We start from the raw sequence: 26,841 nt of genomic DNA on the forward strand, positions 1-26,841 counted from the left end.
ATAAAGCCAGGATATTAGCAACATCAGATTTGTGTCCATTAATCAATAATAATGATAATCAATTCTACAAAGACAAATGCCTATTTTCTAACTACCAAAATAAAGTGAATATTTAAGAGTTTCCATTTTCTGAAGACTTATCTTCTCCTGCCAGCTTTCTATGTGACTACTTAAAAAAGCTGGATGATATTTTGAAATTGTGGCTACTGCTGATTGCTTGTGATTAAATCAGAGAAGCTAGGTAGTGCAATGGCTTGGAGTCATCTTCCTCAGTTCAAATCTGGCCTCAGACACTTACTAGCTGTATGACCCTGGGCAAGTCACTTTACCCTACTTTCCTCAGTTTCCTCCTCTGTCAAATGAACTGGAGAAGGAACTATTCTAATATCTTTGCCCCAAACATCTAAATGGGGTCACTAAAAGTTGGACACAACTGAAAAAAATTGACCGAACAAAATAAAAACCACAACTGTTTACTAAAGAGATAAAAATTTTAAATTAATTCACATGAAACTCTGACATCTGTCTACAAATGAAGTATGACTTAGTCCCTAAATACAAACCCAAATTAGGTCACCTACTGAATATTAGCGTGACCTTAGGTAGAACATACAACTTCCATTTTTTAGTTTCATCGTTTGTAAAATGAGGACAGGAGACAAGATTCCATGGCAGGTGACCCCATATGTAAGCACATATAAAGCATTTTTTAGAAAAAATTTAAGGCGCTAAGTATTAGAACAATCTAAAATCTGTAAAGTAAAAAAAATTTTAAAAATTAAAAAAATAATAATGAAAATGCCAACTGTTTATTATGAGTCACTTACTTGCCCTCCATTGATGATAATATCTGGGCTAATCACATTTCCAAGAGATTTAGACATCTTTTCTCCTTTTTCACTAAGAGTAAAACCATGAACCAAAACAGCCCTGAAAAGGAAAATCAACCATTTTCGTAATGAAGAACATTAGGTGACAAAGCACAAACTACCTTAAAATTGATGAGAGCCCTTTTTGTGGTTATCAACTTCACGAGCTTCTTAAAATAGGTTAGATTAAAAAAAAAAAAAGTCCGCATAGCAAAGTCTATGGTGAAAACATAATTCTAAATGTGATTGTTTGGTTCGTGAGCAAGGGAAAGAATAGAGAATAAGAATTTTTTTTTTTCAATGTGGGAATTTGGAGTGGGGGGGGAATATTACTGTTCTATTAACTTCTGGTAGCATATACAATTGACTACAATTAATTGACTACAGCTAATTATCCCCCCAACATTCTTTCTCCTTTTGGCCATAAGGTCCTAAGAAATTTATTTCCGTTCCTAGTAGTAGACACAGGCACCATTCATTCTGAGTTCTCATTACTATTCAAGAAGAGGAGGAGAAGAGCACTGGAAAGCTTGAGATGACATTAATTATTTTGTTTGGGGCTCATTTGGGGAGATAGCCAAGACAGAATGGACAAAAAACAGAGCTTCAATCCAGTAAGTTATATTGTGACAACATACATTTTTTTCTTCTGGTCTGAACCTGTAATTTTATCAAGGCAGGGAATTCCCAGGGAAGAAATTCCTTTTACCAATGCACATTAACAAATGTTCTGCAACTTCTAGTTTTGAGACTAGAAAGCAACTTCAAATTTTTGAAAACAACTTCAGGGTGATGAAACACTGAAAAATTAAAAATGATCTGCTAAAAGTCATATAGTCAGTATGTCTCAAAGGTGGAAGTTGACCCCAGATCTTCTTGACTCCAGGACCTGCTACTATACCACACTGCCTCTTAATCTCAATCTAATTTTATAAAACTCATATATTTTTATGGTATATTATGGCTTCTAGTTTAATGTTTAAGTGGGACTAGGAGGTTACAATACTGTAGTTAAGTTAAGCTAATTCTAATGCTAACTTCCAGGCTTTATACATCAGTTTGTCAACTGTTTGTGAATATTAGAAGTATAATGGCATTTGAAGCTCAAGATATCCTCTCCCCCTCTGAGTACATCCCATTTTCTCTGCCTATCCGAAGCTTATCCATTCCTCCATCAAAGTTCCTCCCCTCAAATAATGATCCCCCAGAGGACTTATAATCTGTGGCAAAGATAATATACTTTAACTACTGTCTTTTATTTCACATGTATGTCATGCCCCAATGATATCATAAGCTCTCAGAAATCAAGAAGCATGCTAGAATTTTTTGGCATCCTACTCCATTCCTAGCATTGTGCTTGGTCTGTTATAGGGACTCAATAAATGCATGCTGAAATAAACTGAAATATACTGACTAGCTTATTTGTGACGTAGGTACTTACCTATAAGGGCTTTTATTCTTTGCTGCCACACTAGTTAATAAGGAAGAATGAAACCAGCCTCCAAGCTGGTCCTTTCCCTCCAAGTACAAATCTGCTCTTTTGTCTGTAAATTATAGAAACATATAGAAAAAATATATAATTTAGAGTTAATTACAACAGAAAAAGATAATTTTACATCCCAAATCTTGCAGTTATGAAAATCTCATGCCCTCTATTCTTTTTAACATTATGTATAGCTGCTCCAACTTTTAACTGTCCTATTTATTCAGAATATTGGTATGTATTAATCAATAGGCATTTACTAAATACTATGTGAGAGTTATTGCACCAAGCTCCAGAGATATAAAAAGAAAAATAGCCCCTTCCTTCAAACAGCTTGTATTATAATGGGGAAGACATCAAATAAATACAGGATATAGTACATACGTGGTAACCTTAGAGAAAAAGCAATAGCTCCTGAGGCTTAAGAAAGCTAGTGCTCCCCCTCACAGGGAAGGAAGAGGTCAAGAGCCAAAGTGTAGAAGGTTTAGAAGAAAGTGAGAGGAAAGTTTGAGAAAGCACTGAGTATAGGCAACTTTTCAAGGACTTTAGCTAAGAAGGGGAAGAGAGATATGTGACAATAATTATATAAAATGGTAAAATTTAAGAATGACTTGAAAAATTTTTTTAAGACTAGGATATGTTTGTAGACAGCAGAAAGGAAACTAATAAATAGGGAGAGTTTAAAGATTAGAAAGACAGAGCAATAATACCAAGGGCAATCTGTTAGAGATGACAAGAAGGGATGGGATTAAGGGTACATGAAAAGAGGCTATAATACTCCAAACCTAAAATGACTGAAAGAACGCCCAAATTAGGTAATCATAACTGTATTAAAATCTCTACTAAATTATTAAAGTAGGCTATAAGTACAAATTATTCAATAATTTATTAAATGTTTTAATAATGACAATTTGTATATACTTGCACACTCTAAAATTATAAATACATAGATGAAAAAAGTATTTCTGAACTATCAATTATATGATGGGTATGAGCCATGGGGAATCAACATTTGGAAAATGACATTCTTGTTTTTCTGCTAGTCTTGCAGTTTTGCAGGTGCTACTAGAATGTTATGGTCAAAAGAACAAAATACAAGTGAGGGTGGGGCAGGTGGGGAAGAGGCATAGAAGGATGACACTAATTAATTTACCCCTGAATATCTAGGAAGCAATAGCAAGAGTTTGGATGTTTATTTAGTATTTCTGGTTGGACAATTCTCAGAAGCAAGTGAATGGTTATTTCATCAATGTCCCTGAAATGTATTCATTAAGAGCATACAATAATGACTACTCATCATATTCTAATCCAATATGTCAATTGACTATCCCACAAGTCTTTTCTTCTCAGACTAAACATCCCCTGGTTTCATCAGGTGATCCTTTTATTAAATGGTTTTTGGTTGCTTGGCAATCCTGTTCACTTTTCTTTGGACATGTTCCCACTTTGTCAAGATCCACCCCCCCTTTTTTTAATTTTTAAAATATCCCTTCTTAAATGATCTGACCAACACATAAGATTGTATCTTTCTTCTTACTTGACACTATGCTTCTTTTAATGCAGTCTAAGACTGAATTACTTTTTTTGGCTGCTACATTGCACTACTTAGGAGTATTAAAATTTCAATCCACTAAAATCCCCAGATTTTACATAGCAGATACCCCCCTACCTATTTATCTAGTAATCTTGTAGAAACAAAAAAGCAATGAAGGTAGTCTGGCATGACTCATTCATAAAGAACCTATGATGTCACATAGTGATTACAACTTTCCTTTTTCAAAATGGTGATCAACCATCCTCTTAATTCATTCTAGAATTCTGCCATGACCTCACTGATCTAAAGCATCCACCTTTTTTTTCCAACATTTCCACTTACCAAATAATCCTTTCCCATTAGTCAAAATCAGGTCCAGGCTAGAAGTATGTCTCTCTCCCCTGCCCCCCACTGGTTTGCAGATTTCTACACAGATTTATCTTGTCCTATTTTTCCTTCTACCTAATTTGATCTTCTTGAATAAGGTGTATATTCTCATTGCCACAGTTAGTCATCAGTTTCAATGGACTAATAAGTCTTAATAAGCAAATTCAAAGATACAACTTCTAAATAAAGTAAACTGTATTATCAGGGACATATATGCTAGAAAAGGAAATGGGCTGATCTTGTATAGAGAAAAAGAAAATAGATAGTCCAAGGTGGGCATTGGTACCCCTATGTTAAAAAAATGAGGCCTCCAGTACATTGGGTAGATCCTCTACAGAAGATTTATGGGGGAATTATGATTGAAAAAATACACCAGATAAGTAGGTTTAAAGGGGTTACATCATCTGTCAGTAGCTGGCATTTGTTATCATGGACCTTTCAAAGTGTCAAATTAAAATACCATTAGGAATCTGCATGATTAGGGGCAGCTAGGTGGTGCAGTGGCTAGAGCTCTGACCTTGGAGTCAGAACAATCTGAGTTCAAATCTGACCTCAGACCCTTGACACCAGCTGTGTGACCCTGGGCAAGTTACTTAACCCTGAATGCCTCACCAAAAAGCCAAAAAAAAAAAAATGCATAATTGGACAGAGTTTCCACATTTATGAGAGATAGCTGTTAAACCTTAACTTTTACTTCAAGTCTTCCTGTTCTCTTTATGGAATCAGAAAATAAGTAAGGAGTTCTTTGTGTTAGTTTTAAAATAAAAACAAAATTAATTAGGATTAGTACAAACATGCCTTTACAAATTCTTTAAGAACGTTCTAGGTATGAGTGAATTTGTTATTTAAAGAATGATTTTAAAACAGAATTTCTTTAAATTTCTCAAATGTTGACTTTTTTTTAGATTCCACTGACTCTAATCTCTTAATGAAATAGGTGTCTGACCTAATGCCAAGTCTGTAAAACAAATCTCTCTTTGCTGTAAATCATGTCAGGACAAAAGTGAAAACAGGTATGCAGGCTATAAGATAATCAGATTCATCTAATTAATATCAGTAATCACTATTGAAGGCTATTTGTGCTAAAAATAGAGATCACTTTCTTTTGCAAAAAAGAAACTTTAGTAGAATCACTGATCTGGTAAACAGACCTTAAATCAATTAATACTAGAGACTCAAACTACTTGAGATCATGCAGCATTTTAATTATACAAAAATATGGTACAAATGGGTAATAAGTAATATCACTAGATTCAGAAAAACTTAATACTTCAGTTGTCACTGAATTTTCTTATGCTACATCTATGTATACTAAAATAACTATTAAAATACTCAAAACACTTTAAAAAATTCCAAGCATTAAGTAAAATCAAGCTTTCTTCTCTTTTTTCCCCTTCCCTTAAAACACACACATAACAAGCTAGATATGATTTCTCTTTCATCTGATCTCATCACATTTCATGCTCCTTGTATGAACCCGAACAATCAAATTAGAACATTATCTATGTACATCTTATTTTTTTCTACTATAAATTACTAGAGGCAGAGCCTGTTTCTTTTTATTTATCCCAGGATCTATACATTGTATTCTTTCATGGAATCAAGTTGTAAGGATTTCCTCTATTTGTGCAGATCATAAGCCAACCATGCCTTCCCATCCTGTGGTATCTATCCTTGACTATGTTTTCCCATAAGTTCTCAACAGAAGACTCACCCAACACCAAAAAGCTATCCTCTCAATCTTTTTTAATATTGTTAGGAGTTGGGCTATGCATCACTTGCTCCCAATGCCTAAACACTTTCTACCACTGCCTTTTCCAGTTATATATTTCTTAATGTCTTTACAATTACATATTTCCTTCTTACATAGAAGTCATCACTGATGTGCTCAAGAAAACGTGTAATAAAAAGGTAAATGAAAGGATAAGATAAAATACAAATTACTCAATTTATTTCTTGTTGGCAAGCTTTATTAAAGTTCTTATTTTCTACCGGAAGGAAAGATCTAAAGTTAGTAGGCAGATACTATGGATTAAAATTCCTTTTTTATGTTATTTGTAAATTTCACTGACCATTGCTGACTGCCTTCTACTTCATTAAAAGAAAAATCAAAAGTTTACTGTATCAATTATGTATATTTACATAATGTTTCTCTTATTATGATATACCTACATATGAGAATCAAATCTCTTAATTTTCTTGTTTGGAAATATATTCACAGACAGAATTTCATTTAATGAATTTTTCTACTTCTTGAATCCTCTAAATATTAGGTTAAGAGTGGGCATAATTATTCTACAAGTACTTATAGAAGCAGCAATGACTGAACTTCATCTATTAGCAAAGTAAAGTAATTAAGAATATTAGTGACACAGCTTTCATCTCATTTCAAACCAATCAAGAGCCCTGATTTTAACTTACATGTACTATCCTTAGTAAGGACTTTAGTTATGTGTGACTGTTTAAGAAATCACTTAATAATGGTATTAACAGAAGTAATTCTCAGGAAGGCTGAAGTAGTCACTGAGCTTCTGAAATAGTATTAATAACTACTATTTCACATCAGGTACACTTTTTTGAATGTTAAGTATACCTTCCCATGAATGGCTACAAGAAACCCTTCTTCATGCTGAGGCTTAAATTGTGCAATTCTATTTGTCTGCATTTTCAAGATAATTTGGGAAAATGTGAGTGCCTCTTTGAACATTTAATATTTTTCTAAATCATACTAGCAAAGGCCTCTTAAAACAATGATTCTGGAAACAAAGGTACTATGTGAAAATATTAGATAGCAAGGTTTAAATTCTGACATTGCTTATCAGTGACATTTCTGGGGAAAAAAAACTAAACAGTTTAAATTTTCTGGAAAAAACTAAAATCTTTAAGTGTAACCACTCAGAATCACTATTTATTTAGGCTCTTTCCCTCACGTAAATCCAATTTACTTGCAAGTCATAGCATCACCTTCCTGATGTCATTGTACTCTTCAAGAACAGAGGACAAATAACCACTTTTCCTTGTCTTTTCATGCTTAGTTACCTTAGGAAAACACACCCTCCCCTTTATTTGTCTAATAACTAACTAAGCACAGAATAGTATTAAGTTATATACTTGTATTTGTAGTTTAAAAAAAAAAAGGAAAAGAAAGTTGTGAAGTATAGAGAAATCATGGTCCACAGGAGACCTGTATTATATATAATCTAGGTACTGCTATAGACTAGCTCTATAAATATGTTACTTAACCTCCATCAGTATAATACTGCTAACAGGTAAAAATCAGGGATTATATTACAACTCTAAGACATTCTAATTTTTAAAAATAGGAAATTCATTATAGGTTTTGAGTTTGTCCACATTTTTTGAATCTCAAACCTTTCAATGATGGCATAATATATAACATTCTCTCTATTTAATACCTGGAAGAACACAATTCCATGAAGTTCCACTTTCAAACCAGATATCCAAGATATCCTGACCTGGCACAAATTCCAATGTATCAGGACCACCAAGCTAATGAGATATAAGCAAAAAAAGCATTTTAATTTTACAAAAACACAGTACAAATAAGTAATAGGTAATATCACTAAATTCAGAAAAACTTAATACTTCAGTTGTCACTGAATTTTCTTATGCTAGATCTATGTATACTAAAATAACTATTAAAACACTCAAAGCACTTACAAAAAATTCCAGGCATTAAATAAAATCAAGCTTTCCTTTCTTTTTTTTTTCCTTCTCTTGTAACACATACATAAGCTGGATATGATTTCTTTCATTTGATCTCATAACATTTCATGCTTCTCATATAGACCTGAATAATCAAATTAGAACATTATCTATGTACATCTTATTTTTTTCTACTATAAATTATTAGAGGTAGAGCCTGTTTCTTTTTATTTATCCCAGGATCTATACATTGTATTCTTTGATGGAATCAAGTTATAAGGTTGCCTTCTATTTGTGTAAATCACAAGTCAACCATGCCTTCCCATCCTGTGGTATCTATCCTTGCCCATGCCTTTCCATAACTTCTCAATAGAAGACCAACCCAATACCAGGGAGGCTATCCTCTAAATCTTCTTCGTTAGGAGTTGAGCTATCCATCACTTGTTCTCAATACCTAAACACTTCCTACCACTTCCTTTTCCAATTATATATTTCTTTAAAGTCTTTACAATTAGGTATTTCCTTCTTACACAGAAGTCATAACTGGTTCTGTGCTTCAGCCTACTTATACCTAGTATATGTCTTCTCCATTGTCCTTTAGGCTACCTGCTTTACTAGTGGTATCTATTTAAAAAAAAAAAAATCTTATGTCAGAGAGGGGCTTGGGATTATAAAGTCATTGATTTAAGGATTGGAAGAGACTTTAGAAATCCTAAGCCTCAAACCCTTCAACTTACAGCCAACAAATGAGTTCTTTCAAATTTTTCTCTTTGTGTCTCAAGTCTTACAGTACATGTTTAAATCAGACATGCACCAAGTTAACCTATCAGCGTATATATCTTAATTGTTGCAGACAGATGATGAGCTAGTCTCAGAACTGAAGAGGTGGACAGCAGCCTGGATTGTTTGGGAGAGTACTTTCAAAGATCTGAAGCACTGCATATAATAAGTACTAAATAAATATTTAAATGACTGTAATTTCTATAGCCATTAGATAAATATTCATAATCTCAGCTCATGTCTGGGCATTATTATTTCACTAAAAATAAATACTTTCCCATATTTCAGAGAAGCTAATACAAACAATTATGTACTTCCAATTAATTCTTATTTGAATCCAGCAAAGTTCAAGTGTTATTTCCACTAACTCTGAGCAACTTCCAACATAAATAAAAGTATTTGTGATACACTACAGTTTAAAATTGAACTTCAGGTCATTAATATCAGCAGAAATGTATACACAGCCTTCATTTATAAAGCACTTTTTTCATCACAACCTTGAGAGTAGGTCATGCAAGTATTATTATTCCTATTTTGCAAATAAGAAAACTGAGGCTCAAGAGTGAAACAACTTGCCGAGTAGCAGAGTGCTAGAAACCTTGAGATTTGGGACTTGAATATGTCTTTTTGACTCCAAAGCCAATGCTTTTCTCACTATATCTCACTGCCTTAATACAGTGACACTGTACAAACCACTATATTAAATTCTATCCTGTTCCAGGCATACAGACCCTATCTTAGGTCTAGATTATGTTTTTCTTATATTTTTATATTTTATTAACTATATTAAGCACATTTTAAAAACTACATTATAAAATAATTACTAAGCTTAAAAAAAAAATCACCCCCAAGATCTTTTGTATTCAACATTTGCAATTATAAATTTACTTGAGCTAAGACTTTTTGAGGAAGAAGCTGCTCAGGAGGAAGAGTCCACCAGATATCACTTCCATGTTTTTCCACTAGTTGAACAAGATGCTCGATAGTTTGGCTGTTGAAGGAAAAAAAACAATCAGAGCCAGTGAAGTAACTACTGTAGCTAAGGTATAAAGCAATAATAACAAAAAGAAATGATACAAAAAATGCCTTATTTCCAACCCCAAACTGACCTCTCCAGTTATGCAGCTACAACTATAGGCTACTAGACACTAGTTTACTTCAAACACATTTCAGAAACAAACCTATTATTCAATCTTTTCCACAAAACTAAATTTATCCTCCAAAATTTTCTTATTTTTAAAGGAATTATCATTCTATCAATTAAAAGGTTAAAAACGTTTTAGTCACCTCTAATGAAATGAACCAAAAGCATTTAATACTTAACATGTGCCACATGGAAAGGATAGAAATACAAAAGTGAGAGCTCCTATCTTCAGGGATTTGTATACTAGAAGTGGGAGGCTATATATATAGAAGAGTAGGGGCTGTAAATAGGGTGTTTGAGTCTACTAAAGCATAAGGATAATAAATGGAGCTAAAGGGAAACAAAATGACACACCCTTTCAAGAAGCAGTGGTACAAAGGCCATTCTCCAATAAATGGGTATGAATAGTTTTCAAAAGAATAAGAGCAAATTACTAACAACCACATAAACAAATGCTCCAAATCATTAATAAGAGAGACACAAATGAAAACAGCCCTAACGTTTCATCTTCTACACTGCAAATTGGCAAAGGTAACAAAAGATAGATTAATCAATAATGGAGGGTTTGAAGGAAGACAGGCACAATAGTGCTATGCTGGTGAAGCTGTGAACCAGCACCACCACCATGAAAAGCACTTTGGAATTATACAAATAAAAGTGATTAAAATATCCATACCTTTTGACCCAGAGATTCTATTTTTTCGATTATACCCCAAGGAGGGCACTGATAAGTACCTATATATATGCACCAAAATATTTATAGTAGTACTCTTTATGATAGCAAAGAATTGGAAATCAAGTAGATGCTCACTGAATGCAGAATAGCTAAACAAATTGCAGTACACTAGGAGCAGCTAGGTGGCGCGGTCCTGAAGTCAGGAGGACCTGAGTTCAAATCCAGCCTCAGACCAAACACTTGACACTTACTAGCTGTGTGACCCTGGGCAAGTCACTTAACCCCAATTGCCTTAAAAACAACAACAACAACAACAACAAATAAAACAAATTGCAGCACACAAATGTAATGGAATATAACTGTGCTATAAGAAATGATGAAATGTGATGTATAGGATAAGATCCACATGAACTGATGTAGAGTGAAGCAGAACTAAGAAAACAATATGCATGTAAATGAAAAGAACCACTACTCCCACCCCCCCAAAAAAGTGAATGCTGCAAAATTATAAAGAACAAGTCTGGCTCAAAAGAAGAGATTATGACAAAACACTCCCACCTCACCCCTTTGCAGAGGTTAGGGATCCACAAGTTTTGTACATTATACATATGTTCAGACTTTTTTGATCAGTTATGCTGACTTTTCCCTCTCCTTTTTCTTTTGATTACTAAAAAATATTATTTGTTATATGAGATAGCTCTCTGGGTTGGGGAGGGGAAACGACACTGGGGGAAATTAGGTGATGTAAAAAAAAAAAGACGTCACTATAAATGTTAAAAAAAAGAGCAATGGATCTATTAGTTAAGTTCCTAGAAAAAATGGTTCAAAGTAGAAGGGGATATATATGTGTGCTGATGTAAGAAAATGGTCAGGGACAGCTGGTTGGGGATATGAAACAAGGAATAATGGTCTGGAGACAGCTAACTGTCAAGATTATTGCCTGGAACAATATAAAAGCCTCCAAACCATCTTCCTGCCTACATTCACTACATACTCTCACCAAACAAAACTGACATATTTCTCTTCCTAAAATACTACTTTCATCAAGTCACCTTCCTGTTAAAAACCAACTAGATTAATATTCAGGTATTCAAGGTCTCCTATCTGGCCCCAACCCATTTTTCTATTCTTAATTCCCAATACTCTCTAAAGGTCAATCTCCTAATCTTGCCAAACTGATCCATTCATTGTCCCTCAAATAAACTAACTTGATTCATACTTTCCCCCTACTGCTCGCTCAATTCCTCCTGCCCCACTCCATCCAAGAAATGCCTCCCACTTCTTTGACCTAACCCTGCATATTCAAGGCCCACCTCAATTCTTACCTCCTCCATAAGCTCTTCCTGGCCCCTCCAACTCTGTCATCTCCTCTTTCTAATAGCTTAATTGCGCATACTACTTAATTTACATTTAATCATATGTGCAGTGGATTCTGTGCTGAGCCTGGAGTCAGGAAGACCTGAGTTGAAATCCTGTCTCAAACACTTACTAGCTCTGTGACCCTAAGCAAGTCACTGAACCTGTCTTATCTTCAGTTTCCTTATCTTTTAAATGAATAGTGCTCTTTGACCAACACACAAGTAAAAAGACCATTCTAAGAAACCAAACTGACAAAATAGCCTAGAAAATGCTAACATCCCTCTGAAGGTCTGGACAGTTAACTGTGAAGGGCCCCAGAGGAATCAAGTAAAGGTATTTCCACCAATACCAATATTAAACTCGATTTCCTTACAAAGAAGAAAAAAAAAGGCTCATGAATGACAAGTAGCAAGGAAATTGAAAAGAATTTGCAACAGTTTGCACAATTTGTAATTGTGCAAAACATGACCAGAAGAGTTGCCCTGAGTTTGGGGGTCAAGGTGACATCCTTGCATGTACTCAAGAAAATGACTCATCTGTTGAAATTAGAAAATTCTTGGATGAAAAATAGATCCAAAGAGTGCTCATGAGACCAGATGTTGCTCATGCCATTCCTCAAGTCCAAAAAGATGAGTTAAGTCTTGAAGGAAATGAAGTCAAACTTGTATCAAATTCAGTCACCTTGATGCACCAGGCAAGAAAAAGAGACAAACAAATAAATAAAGGAAAATTTCTGGATGGTATCTATGCCTCTGAAAAAGGCCCAGTGCCCTAGGCTGGCTACCAGGTCTGAAAACTATCCCTGGTCCTGATGGGAGCCTCCTATGTTCCCCATGCTGACTAAGATGTTAAAATACATTTGGTCCTTTGGAGACTAGTGCCTTTTAATCTGATAAATGATAGAAGTTTACTTAAGATTCTGTTGAATTAAATATTATGTCCAGTGGTACAGAGTTAGGCAGCTGATCTCAGGCTATTGGAGACCCAGCCAAATTCTGGAGACTTTTTCACTAAGCTGGAAAGGCTGTGACTATGACCTTTTAAAGAGTATAATTAAGTTCAGAAAGCCTTCCTAACAAAAGGTTTATCATCTATTTCTTCAATGTAAAAAATAGTTTTGTTGATGTTATTGTTAAGTCATTTCATTCATGTCCGATTCTTCATGACCCCTTTTGGGGTTTTCCTGGCAAAAAGAATGGGAGTGGTTTGCCATTTCTTTCTCCAGCTCTCATACTAATCACTAATATATTTTTGTCTCAAGGAATTTAACTGGATGCATGTGAACACAAGAAAGTCAGATCTAATATTTTTATACCACCAAGCTATCCTTCAAGAATGTCTAGCCTGTCATGTTGCACCTGGACTAACTTCTAAAAAAGCACATTGCTCCCTGCACCTGAGCCCTATAACCAGTCATGCTGCCCTCAATCCTATTATGTCATCTACCCTGTTCTGTTCTTTGTTCTGCACTACTCAAAACTTATATAAGGGGAACTGTTCTTTTGCTTGGGGTCTTTGGCATAAATGAAGGCAAGCCATTGCTCATTTATTAACTGGCAACATGCCGCTGTTAATAAATGTTATCTCGCTCAGAAGTGCCTCAGTTTACCCTTTTGTGAAATTTAATCTGCAACATCTTTAAGCTTGGCGCTACAGAAGAAACCTATTCCTCATTTTAAATTAACCTGATATTTTGATACCTATCTACCATATTCCAGATGTGGCACTAATCTAAGACTGAGAATTCTTTCACATAATTAAAATTCACAATACATTTCAGATACCCAAATCAGAAATGAAAAAAAAAACTTATCCAAACACATATACTCTCAGTCCACTGTAATAAATACCAAATGACAGAAAGTGAATTATATTAGGTTTGACATTAGGGTAACTGGTTAACGCTACCTAGTTCAGTCAATTGCATCTTTATTCTACCTTTCTCACGCAGCATATTTTTTAAACAATTTTATTTACTAAAATTTAAAAACATATGCTTTATGATATATGCAACACAGAAAATGGAAATAACTACTAACTTTACACATACATAACTGATAACACTAAAACAAAGACTAGTTAAAGGTAACAGAAAAGTCTAAAAATTCATAATTCCTAAATCATATCTTTTCTATCTTTGAAGTTCAGTCATCACAGATTTTGGTCAATTAATTATTTCCTTTATTTCTTTTGTTCCAGGTTTTTCTCTAATGACTACCTCTTAATGCTACCTATTTCAGTTAACTACACTTTTACTCCATCTTCCTTATGCAAAACACTAAAATAAGTAGTCTGGAGGAGTATCTAGAAATATATAATTACTCAATAATAGCAGACAGTTAATAAATGTTTGTTAAATTATAATAATTAAAGTGAACTATTAGTAGAGTAGGAAAAGTGGTGGATTTAAAGTCAGAGAACCTGGATTCAAATCCCAGCTCTGCTACTTTTTATATATGAGATAGGAATTTAATTTGTTTCAGTTTCTTTATCTCTAAATTCTTTAGGCCTTTTAGTTCTAAACCAGCAATCCTGTCAGGAGTATTTTACATAAACTATTTTTGGAGGGTAAAAAAGGCTTTTCCTTTGCTTCTTCCCCTCTCCATTACCCCTCCCCCCTAGTTCATTTAAAACATACTCTAAAAATAAACACAGTGGTACATTTTTCCTTAAGAAAATTTTACTTGAAGAAAACAAGTTGGTGTCAATGAAGAGAAGACAAAGATTATCAAGAAAACGGCTTGTAAATTTTGTTACTACATGTGTATAATCTGGGTGAAAAAAACAATAAAATATTTACATATTTACTAATTATTAACCAAATTTTTATGTTTTTATTGCATCTAAAAGGCATCTTAGTAAAAAAAAAACCATTTCATAGAAAAATCTGATTAGTGCTGAATACCTCAGAGAATAATCATAAAATATGAAGATAATCAGATTAATAATAGTTCTTTTACCAAGCCTATTTGATTTTGAGATCTTAAGCATTTATATTTACATATAAAAACCTTTATTTATTCATGGCTTTAAAACATACACCTTAAATTTAAATTTTTCTTTCATAATTCCAAGGCTCTTTCTTTATTTTATTATTCTGTGCTTACATTTAACAAATAATTTATAAGCTTAAGATAGTATAAATTATCTTTGATAAAGATAGCAAAAGCCTACTTATCACTATGCAATCTAGCTGTTTATATAAATAATTCATTTCATAAAGCAGTAAGCCCATCATAAAACTTTCCTCTGTATGCACAGACCTTATCTAAAACTTTGCATTATGTATTACTTGCAGGTTTCAAATAGCAAAAAGCCATGAGGTCATCCAAGCTAACATCACACCAATCATTCTGACCTTTGATACTGATTGTACTGAATGCTTATTTGACTTTCTAGCATTATGATTACTAAGGAATAAAGAAACTATTGCTGTTTCAGAGTTCTTAGTTTCTTTGTGTTCACAAGTAGAAAGAGTAAAGACCAGATGATAATTTTTCATTTACAGGGGAATATTAAATAACTTCTCGAGGTAGTTTATTTAGAAAGAGGTAAGTGGCTATGTTATGAACTTAATTAATAAGATGAGTCCTAGTTCAGAATGAAGTACCATGAATAAAATTCTGTGATATAAATTTTAGACCTATATTTGTAAGACAACTTATTAAACGGAAATTTAATTTTAAACAAGAAAACCCATGAAAGAAATCTATAATTTCCAACTAAAAAACACTTTAAAAATTAAGATAAACAAGATTATATGGTAACCAAAGAAAACTTTCAAATTATACTTTAAATTTCTGGAATATTTCAATGTCATTTTAGTTTTTCAGGAAACAAATGCTTTACTTAGCAACTATGGTCATTGACACTGATATTAAACTTAAATAAAAGAAATTATTTCCTACAAAATAATCATTGTTGTTGACTTAGTAGCAAGGAAAAAAATTTGAAAATTGCAAAGCATAAATATATTTATCAATTTAACTTTGAATATTAAATCATTATTTACTCCTTACACAGAATGTGTCCCTTTTTTATGTTATCTTGTTAAAATGATCTTAAAAACTTTTTAAACAAAATAACCTGACAAAAATTTCACACTATATCAAAATGTGTAATTATAATCTTTGAAAGCTACTACTGCCTATGTAGAAGGAAAAATAATGTCACACCAAATGCAAATGATAAGAATGTAGATTTCATGCCCAAAATAAATTTTTTTTTAAGTATTTTATGTCTATCAGTCATTAAAGTCAGGGCATGAACTAAATCAATATTTTCTTTTGTTAAAAGATTTGATATGTATCCATAGAGGTAACTTCCCAGTTTTGTCCAAATATATGTCCAAAGAGGAAAATCAATCATGCAGAGGAGATCAGTCTGATCAAATGTAACAGCAACTCCACATAGACTATGCTGACTTCCAGTAGAGACACAGTTACTCCTGATGGTCACTGGCACACTACTGTATAAAGAAGAAAAGAATCATCTGGCTCCACACAATTAATTTAGGTGCAAGAGGACAGCGGACAGGGCAGGGGCTGGTGTGGGGTACAAAAGACAAAATATTATTCAGTTTATTTTCTACAATGTATCTCATGTAAATACGAATGAATACCAAGTAACATTTTTTGCCTCCCTGAATTTAAGTGTTACAGTAATGAAGAAGGAATTGTTGCTACCAGTAAGAAATAGTGTACAGGAAAATGACCTATGAATTAACAGATAGTATACTTAAGTTTGTCTGTCATTTCTGTAGGCCAATGTTCTGTATGTCTGCGCTGCTGCAAAACTACAAACCTGTCAGTATCATATAGACAACTTAAAGGCAGCTACAGTGTAAAAAAGAAAATTTAAAAATAAAATTCATAACCACCAGTAAAAGAATATTGGTAACCAAAGATAATTCACTTGAATTTTTCAGGCTAATGAAAGCTTTCATTTGTTTCACCTTTATGATGTTCATTTTAATGATCACCCTGCCCACATTCCTCATCAGAGACAAAAGACTAAAAAAATACCTATTCATTCAATTTATTTACACAAAGGTAAACTACATTTTCACATGGAGATATCCTGAAAACATTTTCCTAATACTGGTGATTATAAACAATAATAAACAATATCCCTTTAAAGAAAACTGCCTAATTACGATGCAGTATTTAAACAGGTTTTCTATATGTTATAGTAGAACAGCTTCCCCGTCAAGTGTCTATACAACAATGTGCCTGGGTTCAAATTTCACATCTTATATTTACTACCCTTAAAACTCCTTGGGCTTTCATTTCTTCATTTTTAAAATGAGAGGGTTAGATGGGATGCTTCCCAGTTCTACATTTATGATCCAATGATGATTATATTTGGGTAGGGCACTGACATTTGCACCTTCTTGCTCTAGGTGGCACAATCACCTCACAAAGGAGTAACAATACAAAATATTTCAAAAAAGAGAAGAAAACTAATATATAAAGAGGTACCTGACAACAACAGTACTTTGCAGGGAATACAAGAAATTCTTAAGAATGATCTAAGTTAAGTATGGTATACTTGTTTTCACATAAATAATCAAACACTAAACTAGAAAAAATAAAGTAACTGACTTGCAAGTTTTTATAGGTAGTAGTAATAATGGTAGCTAGGTAGTGAGGTGGATAGAAAACTGGGCCTGGAATTAGGAAGCCATCTTCCTGATTTCAAATCTGACCTTGGACTATGTGGCCCTGGATAAATCACTTACCCCTGTTTGCCTCAGATTTCTCATCTGCAAAATGAGCTGGAGAAGGAAATGGCAAATGGCATTTTGTTATCTTTGCTAAGAAAATCCCAAATGGGGCCACAAAGAGTGGGACACAAGTGAACAACATAAACAATAGGAGTTTTATTTGCTTTATTTACAAAAGTCTCAACAGAGCTAAAATTCTCATGTGCCAAATTTAAACATTATGCCATATTTTGATGATGCAGCTTTTCTATCATTCTGTAAACTAAAAAATACTTTATATAATCATTTGAATTTATTCTTAGCAGTGAGAGGCAACATGGCATACTGTTAATAGTGCTGGTCTTGGAGTTAGGAGAAACTTAGTATCAGACATATGACCAAAGGCAAATTCCCTAACTCCAAGTACAATATAGGCACTTAATATCCGTTGACTTAAACTGACTTTTTTTCAGCCTCTTAGCAATAAGACAAGAAAAAGAAATTGAGGAAATAATCATAAGCAAGGAGAAAACACAATTGCTTTTTATTGAAATGATGATTTACTGAGAAAATCCTGAAGTCAACCAAAAAGTTAGTTGAAACAATAAACTCATCAAAGTTGCAAAATATAAAATAATCATGTATCATCAGCATTCTTGTATACCTCCACCCTTTAAAAAAAAAAAGGCAGGAAGAACTAGAAAGAAAAATTTCATTCAAACTAATTAAAGAAGCTATAAAATATGTGGGACTCCATCTACCAAGATAGATCAAGGAACTATACTAATCCAACTATTAAAAGTTTTTATAGAAATAAAGACCTAGGGAAGTATTAACTGCTGCTCCTGAAGACTAAGCCAATATAATAAAAATGGCATTTTCTAAATTAAACTGCTTTTTCAGTGCTATACCAAATTATCAAAAGAATATTTTACAGACCAAAAAGGAAAATAATCATCATCAAATCCATTTGAAGAAATAAAAAATTAAGAATCTCTAGCTAATGACGAAAAAAAAATTGGAAGGCAGGTGGAGAAGGGATCTATCAGTCCCAGATTTCAAACTTTTACTAGAAAGCAATAATCATGGAAATAATTTGGTACTAGTTAAAAAACAAATCAATCAGTGCAACAGATAAAGTACAAGACATACAAAAGGAAATAGAGTAGCAGTGCTGAAAAAACCCCCCAAAATGTGTAGCATTCAGGCAGAAATTGGGTTTCTCATCATCTCATACACCAAGATAAGCTCTAAATGGATACATGGTCTACATGTCAAAAGGTCATATCATAAATGAATTAGTGGAACAAGGAAGAAATTATCTTTTGGATCTTTAGTTACAGGAAGAGTTTATGATTGAACAAGTGACAGAGAAGATTACAGAAGATAAAATGGACAACTTTAACTATAAAAGTTTCTTGCAAAAACAAATCTAATGGAATTTTAAATTAGAAGGGAAACTGGTAAATGGGGAAGAAACCTTTGCATCAATTTTTTTGATAAAGACCTCATTTTTAAGATATATAAGGAACAGATTCAAATTTATAAGACTAAGATCTATTCCCCAAAGAAATTAAAAGGACAGATATGTGCTCTCCAACATATACACATATGTACATACATATACATATATACATGTAAATGTATATGGAGGGAGAGAGAGAACAGAGCAAGAGCTCAGTTCTTTTGGAAGTAACAAAAACTGGAAATGAAGGTGGTGATTATATGGTGGAATACCATAAAGAAATTACGGTATATTAATGTAACATAACATTATTGTGCCATAGAAAACAACAAAATGGACAGTTTCAGAGGAAAGTAGGAAGACTTTAATGAACTGAGTGAAGAGAGCAGAACTAGGGAGAGCAATTTATATAATGGCATTATAGAGAAAAACCACTTTGAAAGACTTTAGAACTCTAAATCAAAGTAATGATAAAACATGCATCCAGAAGACTAAAGATGAAGCATGCCATTCACCTCCTGCCAGAGAGATTATGAACTTAAAATACAAAGGGACACATACATTTTTCAGATTTGGCCAATGTGGGAATTTGTTTCACTTGACTACGTATATTTATAGTGATGGTTTTATTTTTCATTTTCATTTTTCATTATTTTTCATTGTTGTTCATTGGGGGCCTGGGCAGTGGGTGGCACATATTATAAACTGTAAATTGGTTATGTAAAATAAGTTAACTTATTTAAAAAGAAAAAAGGCAGAATAATTTATAAAAGGTATTGAATTCCAGTTTATAAAATTCTAAGTGCCATCCTTTGACAAATAAAAGCAATTTTCTCTGAGTCTCAGCTATTTCCTTTGTAAAACAAGGATAATTATACCTCTTACACCTACGCTTCAAAGGCCTATATGGATCAACTGAGAAACTGGTAAGGAAAGCACTTTGTAAACCTTAAAGCAGGCCTGCACAAGGTGCGGCCCACCAAAATATGTGGGCTGTCCACAAACAACATAGAGGGAAACATCTTCTACATTTTTTTGTGGGTAGCTTGAAATCCTTTGGCATGCCCGTGAACTGCAAGTGGCCCGTGGGCTGCAGGTTGTGCAGGCCTGCCTTAAAACATCAAGTTAAAGTGTCTAAGACAAGGCTTTCAGTGAAGTATGTATTAAGCTGGCTAATAATATGCAGAGTCCTAGAGATAACAATGTCCTAGTAGTCCTAGAAGACGGTACATCTTTCCAATAGAAAAATTAAGTCATTCGATATCTAGACGAATACCAGCTATTTTAGACACCTCAGAAATAAGGAACACAAAACACTCAAAGGAAATGTTTGCTAAAAAAAAAAAAAAAAAATCACCTATATGAGTACCAGGTATATACCAAAGTTCTATGCCTAGAACTGAGAATGAATCCAGCCAACAAAGTGCAGGTGTACTTCAGCCATCATCTTGGCACCTAGTTACAAAATGTGCAAGTGCCACACCATGTAACCTGTAATAAACACCTAAGATAGGACATGCAAAAGGAATGACTGAGTGACATTTGGAGGGGGGATAAAGAAGAAGTGTCGCCTTCAAGCATTACAAGACAGGAACGAAAGGATGTCAAAAAGGCTAAAAACATATGTAGAAGATTCAATTCCTAGGAAAGAAGGACACTCGGGTTATCCTGTGTTGCATGTCTATTTCCCCATAGCTTTGGCTGGATCTACGTAGGGAGAGTGAGGAGAGAAGAACATTCAAATTATAGATAGCTATTTTGTGTTCAGAAGCTAAAAGGTTTGGACCATGCACTCAAAGTTCATTCATACATTTTAGCTGAAATTTTGTGAACTCTATTAAGTACTTTGTTACACAGAGGTTTGCTCTAAATTACTCTTAAACATCTGAAGCAGGAAGCAGAGATAGCTGACGATAAAAATGTGACCAGCTAATACTATTTTCATAACAGCTACTATTGTTATTATTAAAACTGAGTACACAAGAAGGGAAAAGAACTTCCCCAAAGTAGTAAGGAAATTTATAATTCAAATTTCTTGAATTTACATATTTTTTTTTGGTTATTGAAGTCAAATTGACTTCCACTGTCTAACATAACTCCTATAAAGCAGACAAAGAAGTTCATAAATTCTAAGGTGGAAAATAGTCTATTTTTTAAATAGAATATCTCAGTGACAGGATTAGAAGCAAATGTGTTTAAGTGCAAATAACAAACCTGAGTTTGAGTCCTATTATTTTTCCACTTAATGTTAGACTCAAAAGGCCAAGTGATAGCTATTATTTCTCCAGATACAAAATGAAACACCTACTTCACAAGTAAGTGAATACTGTAACTTTATAATAACTTTTTTTCAAGGCAACAAGAGACTTCATACACTGTTTAAATAACACATTTAATACATTGTTTCAGGGGGAAAAATTACTATAAATATATCTTCCTAGAGCATAAATTGGAGCACAGTCTCAAGTTTGTCTTCAGTATCTGAACTGAAAGACTATTTTATTAATAATTTATTAATAATAATTTCCAATGAGGTTCTTTTGGTACCTGAAGCGACTAAGACTCTTTGGAAGCTTTTGTTTCATACTGGATTAATCTCTACATAGCAATCCTAGTAAGATTTAATATTCTTTAAAATTTACTTTCATGCAAAACCATGAATATATTCTTAAATCAGGGGTTTTAGATTTTTTCACATGCTCAGACCCAGAATATACCCTAAAATATACTGCCAGAGCAACATAAGCTGTAACGGAGGCCCACATTCTGAGAGAAGAGTGTGGGAGAAGAGGAAGAAAGTTTAAAGCATTTCACCTTGTTCAAGAAGAGACTTAGTTATGGACAGAACTCATGTCCCCAGGAAGAACCATCATGACTTGCAATGAATTCACTACGTGAGAGGATGGAAGAAGAAAGCAATCATTGAACAAAAGCAGTCTATTAATGGTAAAATGACAGCAATCATGTGTGGAACATCTTAGAATCGAGTCCACCAGCCAGGACTGTTAAATGTTGGTAGATCACCAAGCCATCTACTTCCACCAAACCCCTGATTTGCCAAGAAGGGGAATGTAGGGACTCACTTTACTAGCACCGGTGGGAAATTTTATTAATATTCTTCCCAATCCTACTGAGTTAATTTGTTGCCAATGTCACTAGAAATCTCAAGGACTCGGGTAAATCAAGAGTTCCTCTTCCTCACAAAATGGTTGGGGGTCTCAGCTCTAGTCTCTAAAATTCCTTCAGTTATCTATAATCTAAAACCAGGTCCTCAATTCTCATTTGAAAATAACAAGTTACTGATTTCAAGCTATAATCTCAATGGAAAAAATTACCTCATATAACTATAAACTTTAAAAATTCCAACCTTTAATATCAAAATTCCTCATCAATGCAATGCAAGTAGGGGCTCCAGAAATTTAGGATTATGGATAGATAAGCTAAGGGGAAAGGAAAAGAGTAATGGAAAAGGCAAAAGATTAGAGTTATGTAGTGTGGTGCGGTCATCTAAAAAGAAACAGGTAGTTGCTACACATAGGTTTCATTCCAGCAACAGAAGTATCTAGCTTTGGGAAAAAATAATTTTATACAAAATGGAACCATGAAGGAGGAAATATTTTGATAAAATTACCACATTTTACCTAGAGAAAACAAAGTATACATCCTATAATTTATTCTAAAAAACATAATAAAGATCAATGAAGCTTAAATCTTTTTCCATTTTTGAAAAATACTTAACTCACTAAAATTTTATAAAACAGAAAAAATTTCTACCTGTTGATCAAGATTTCATCTTTTGTCTTGTGATGGAACACAGGAATTGGAACACCCCATACCCTTTGCCTTGAGATACACCAATATGGTCGTTTCTCTATTGTGTCCACCATACTATTCATTGCTGAGACAGGAATAAATTTCACCTTTCTTAATGAGTCCTGCAATAAATTTACAAATGCATTTTAATTGGGTTACTGAGGTCATGCTAAATAATAAATTTGTATAAAAGTAGGAAAGAAAACTAAGTAAAATTTTTTCAGATGTTTACTAGGGGAACTCATTAAGTGATAATCCAGGGGAAATATAAAGCATTTATCACAAATTATAGCATTAACTTATAAAAATACTAAATCAAAACCAACAGAACAGGTTGAGAACTACCACCCTTCATTAACAGCAAATAAAATTAATTGAATCTCTATTTCAATCATAAAAAACAAATTAGTACTATGTGGTTAAAGGATATGAACAGTTTTCAAAAGAATTGTAAACTATTAAAAATTATATGAAAGAACAATCCAAATCACTATTACTAAGAGAAATGTAAATCAAAGCAACTCTGAAGTTTCATCTCAGAAAATTCACAAAGATGACAAAAGAAGAGAAATAGTCAACATTGAATAGGGTTATGGAGAGATACACACTTAGAACTGCTGGTGGAGCAGAGAATTGGTACAACCACTTTGGAAAGTAATCTGGAATTTGTAAAGAGTGACTAAAATGTTTGTAGCTTCTTACACAGAGGTTTCGCTGCTAGGCATATACCCGAGGGAAGTCAAAGACAAAAAGAAAAGTTCTATAAACATTGAAAAATTTACAGCAACACTTTTTTTTTTGTAGCAGCAAACATCTGGAAATAAATTAGAAGCCCCTCAACTGCGGAATGGCTAAACAAATTGTGACACATGAATATAATGGAATATAACTATGCAGTAAAATGATGAATATGATGGACACAGAAGCATGGAAAGATTTTTAAGAACTGATACAAAAGTGAAATAAGCAGAACTAGGAAAACAATATACAAAATGACAACAAAGTAAAGAGAAAAAACTTCAATAAAACCATTGAGTACTGATAAAATTATGACAAAACTTAGCCCCAAAGAAGAGTTATGAGAAGGCACCTCTCCATCTTCCCTTCTTTGAAGAGGCAGGACAATATGGGTATGGAACATTGTATGGAATTTCTTTTATTTAATATGTTGATTAGTTTTACTCAACTGCTTTTCCCTTTTCTTTCATTTTTTTTTTTAAATACAGTATGGTTGTCCGGGAGGGGGAGGGACATAGTAAGAAACGTACACTATACAAAAACAAAATACATCTATAAAAATTTATGAAAAGCAAATAAGATAGAAAACAAATTAGTATAATCTTGAAGCAGTATTTCAGAACCTAAAGTTGCCAGTTGATTTGTTATTTTAAAGCAAGGATTCTTTATCCTTATATCACGGATCCTTTTAACAGTCTAGTGGAACTTATGGATCACTTCTGAAAACGATTTTTTTTTTTTAAAATTAGGGGCAGTTAGGTTACGCAGTGGATACAGCACCGGCCCTGAAGTCAGGAGGACCTGAGTTCAAATCCGGCCTCAGACCAAACATTTGACACTTATTAGCTGTGTGACCCTGGGCAAGTCACTTAACCCCAATTGCCTAAAAAAAAAAAAAAGAAAAAAAACATAACTGGAGGAGATGCTAAGTTTCAATTAGAGATTAGTAAAAATAAAGTTGTAATTTCCTCTCCAAGTTCAAAGACCTCATGAAATTTATCAATGGATCTCCAAGGGAACTGTGGACCCCAGGCTTCTAAGAACTCTTGTTTTAAAAAATAGGCAGGGGGCAGCTAGGTGGCCCAGTGGCTAAAGCTCCAGCCTTGGAGTCAGGAGGACCTGAGTTCAAACCTGGCCTCAAGACACATGACATTTACTAGCTGTGTGACCCTGGGCAAGTCACTTAACCCCAATTACCTCTCACAAAAAAAAAAAAAAAAAAAAAAAAAAAAAAAAATAAGAAAGAAAGAAAGAAAGAAAGAAAGAAAGAAAAGAAAAGAAAAAGAAAAAAAGGTAGACACAAATATCTTTTCCTAAGAGCTTCTCTCTTGGTATAAGACAAGAAAACATTACCCTTCGACTTAGGACTAATAGGACAAATGTTGAATTTAGCTGTAAAAAATGCCTGTGTCCAATTGCAATATCCCCAAAAGCCCCAAGATGGCAACGCTACCCAATGTGGCTCTGTATCCTTGAACTTATTTTGTTTCTTTCTCCTTTAGTTATAATATTCAACTATTATATTTTTTTATTATTTGTCGTATTTAACAGTTTTAGGTTTCCCCCTATTAATCTGAAGAATGTGGGGAACCTTTCATACTTGTCTCAAGAAAACTTTTAATGTCCTTTTTTTTTTTAACCTATGTGGCTTTCAACCTACTTTTAAAAACATAGGTTGATTGCCCCAGTTAGAATAAAAAATATTCTCTGACACTACTTTAACTTTACACATCTGTGAAAGGATGAATGAGTAAGGACCCATATTATGATTGTTTAATTTAACATAGATTCCATTTACACTATATTCCTAATTTGAGACTAACCTTTTAACCAAATTCAGGTGGGATCATGCTAAGTCAAAGACGCTTAAGTCCCTAAAACCAAAAGGAGAACAAAATAATAACAGGGAATTGGCCAATAGTAATAGGGTCTTTTTCTATTTTAAAACAGTACCCAAAACACAGACTGTTTTAAACTAACCTACAAACTAATCCACATGTTCAAAGTTGAAAAATACATACTTGGTTAGAAAACCCAAGTCTTAATTTCAATATAGCACCCCAATTCAAAACTTTTCATATTATAACTACTAAAATGCTCTATGAAAATCGGGGAAGACTTATATGAAATGATGCAAAGTGAAGTGAGCAGAACCAGAACATTGTACACAGTAACAGCGATATTGTACTGATGATCAACTGTGAAAGACTTAGCTACCCTAATCAATACAACGATCCAAGACAATTCGAAAGGACCCATGATGAAAAATGCTATCCACCTCCAGAGAGACAACTGGTGAACTCTGAGTGCAGACTGAAGCATATTTTTTTCAGTCTTTTTCTTTTTTTTTTTTTCCAACATGGTTTATATGGAAACATGTTTTGTCATGACTACACATGTATAACTAATATATTGCTTGCCTTCCCAATGAGTAGGGGAGGGGCTGGAAGGAGGAAGAGCATTTGGGACTCAATATATTAAAAAATGAATGCTAAAAATAAATAAATAATAAAAAGTTTTTAGAAATGAAATGCTTCATAAAAATATTCCTACATGGTTCAAAAACTTTACCTTAAGAGTTCAAAAATATTATCTAATCATAATGAAAATTAATTTTTCTGAAACATAGAATTTCAAGTTGAATGAGTAAGATAATAATTGTTAAATGTAGTAAGTACTACAGTTTTAATCTATATATTTTTTAACAAAGAACAGCTACTTTTGATGAGATTCTTATTATCATTTAATGTAGTAGCATCTATGTATGTAGTAGCACAATGAGAGTCAAAAGACCAAGATTATACATCTTGCAACTAATAAGCTAGCTGCGCAACACTGCCCATATCACATAACCTCCTTGACCACGTTTTACCATTTAAAAATAAAGATTATAGACTAAATGATCTTGAAGGTCTTATCAAGTTTTAAGCTTCAAAGATTTTCACAATTCTATGCATACAAGCCAGTCCAAATGAAATATGTCCCTTCAAAGACTGTATGTGTATATAATCCTGGAGGAGGAGTCAAACCTATTTTATAGGAAAAGTGATTCAAGTCTGGTACCTTGGCTGTAGCTGTCATATTTTCTATCTTTACAAACCATTGCTTGCTAGGGCGAATAATCACTGGTTTCTTTGTCCTCCAGTCATAGGGATAACTATGTGTAAATTTCTCCTCCTTTAGCAAATTCTTTGTAGATTGAAGCATCTTTATCACTAATAAA

The 26,841-nt window shown here is 33.4% G+C and overlaps 1 protein-coding gene across 1 annotated transcript in view; it reads right to left on the bottom strand.

Moving 5' to 3' along the window:
- Window positions 1-26,841, bottom strand: part of LOC114049903 (isoleucine--tRNA ligase, mitochondrial-like) — an 80,536-nt gene that overhangs the window by 20,594 nt on the left and 33,101 nt on the right. The window contains exons 11-16 of the mRNA XM_027871354.1: window positions 26,682-26,833; window positions 22,842-23,002; window positions 9,608-9,710; window positions 7,690-7,783; window positions 2,311-2,413; window positions 828-930 (exon numbers count right to left, since the gene is read on the bottom strand). Coding sequence (XP_027727155.1) covers window positions 828-930; window positions 2,311-2,413; window positions 7,690-7,783; window positions 9,608-9,710; window positions 22,842-23,002; window positions 26,682-26,833 — 716 coding nt within the window. The remainder of the gene's footprint in view (window positions 1-827; window positions 931-2,310; window positions 2,414-7,689; window positions 7,784-9,607; window positions 9,711-22,841; window positions 23,003-26,681; window positions 26,834-26,841) is intronic.

The sequence above is a fragment of the Vombatus ursinus genome, unplaced genomic scaffold (genome assembly GCF_900497805.2).
Source record: "Vombatus ursinus unplaced genomic scaffold, bare-nosed wombat genome assembly UNPS02014798.1, whole genome shotgun sequence".
In the NCBI taxonomy this organism is placed as follows: domain Eukaryota; kingdom Metazoa; phylum Chordata; class Mammalia; order Diprotodontia; family Vombatidae; genus Vombatus; species Vombatus ursinus.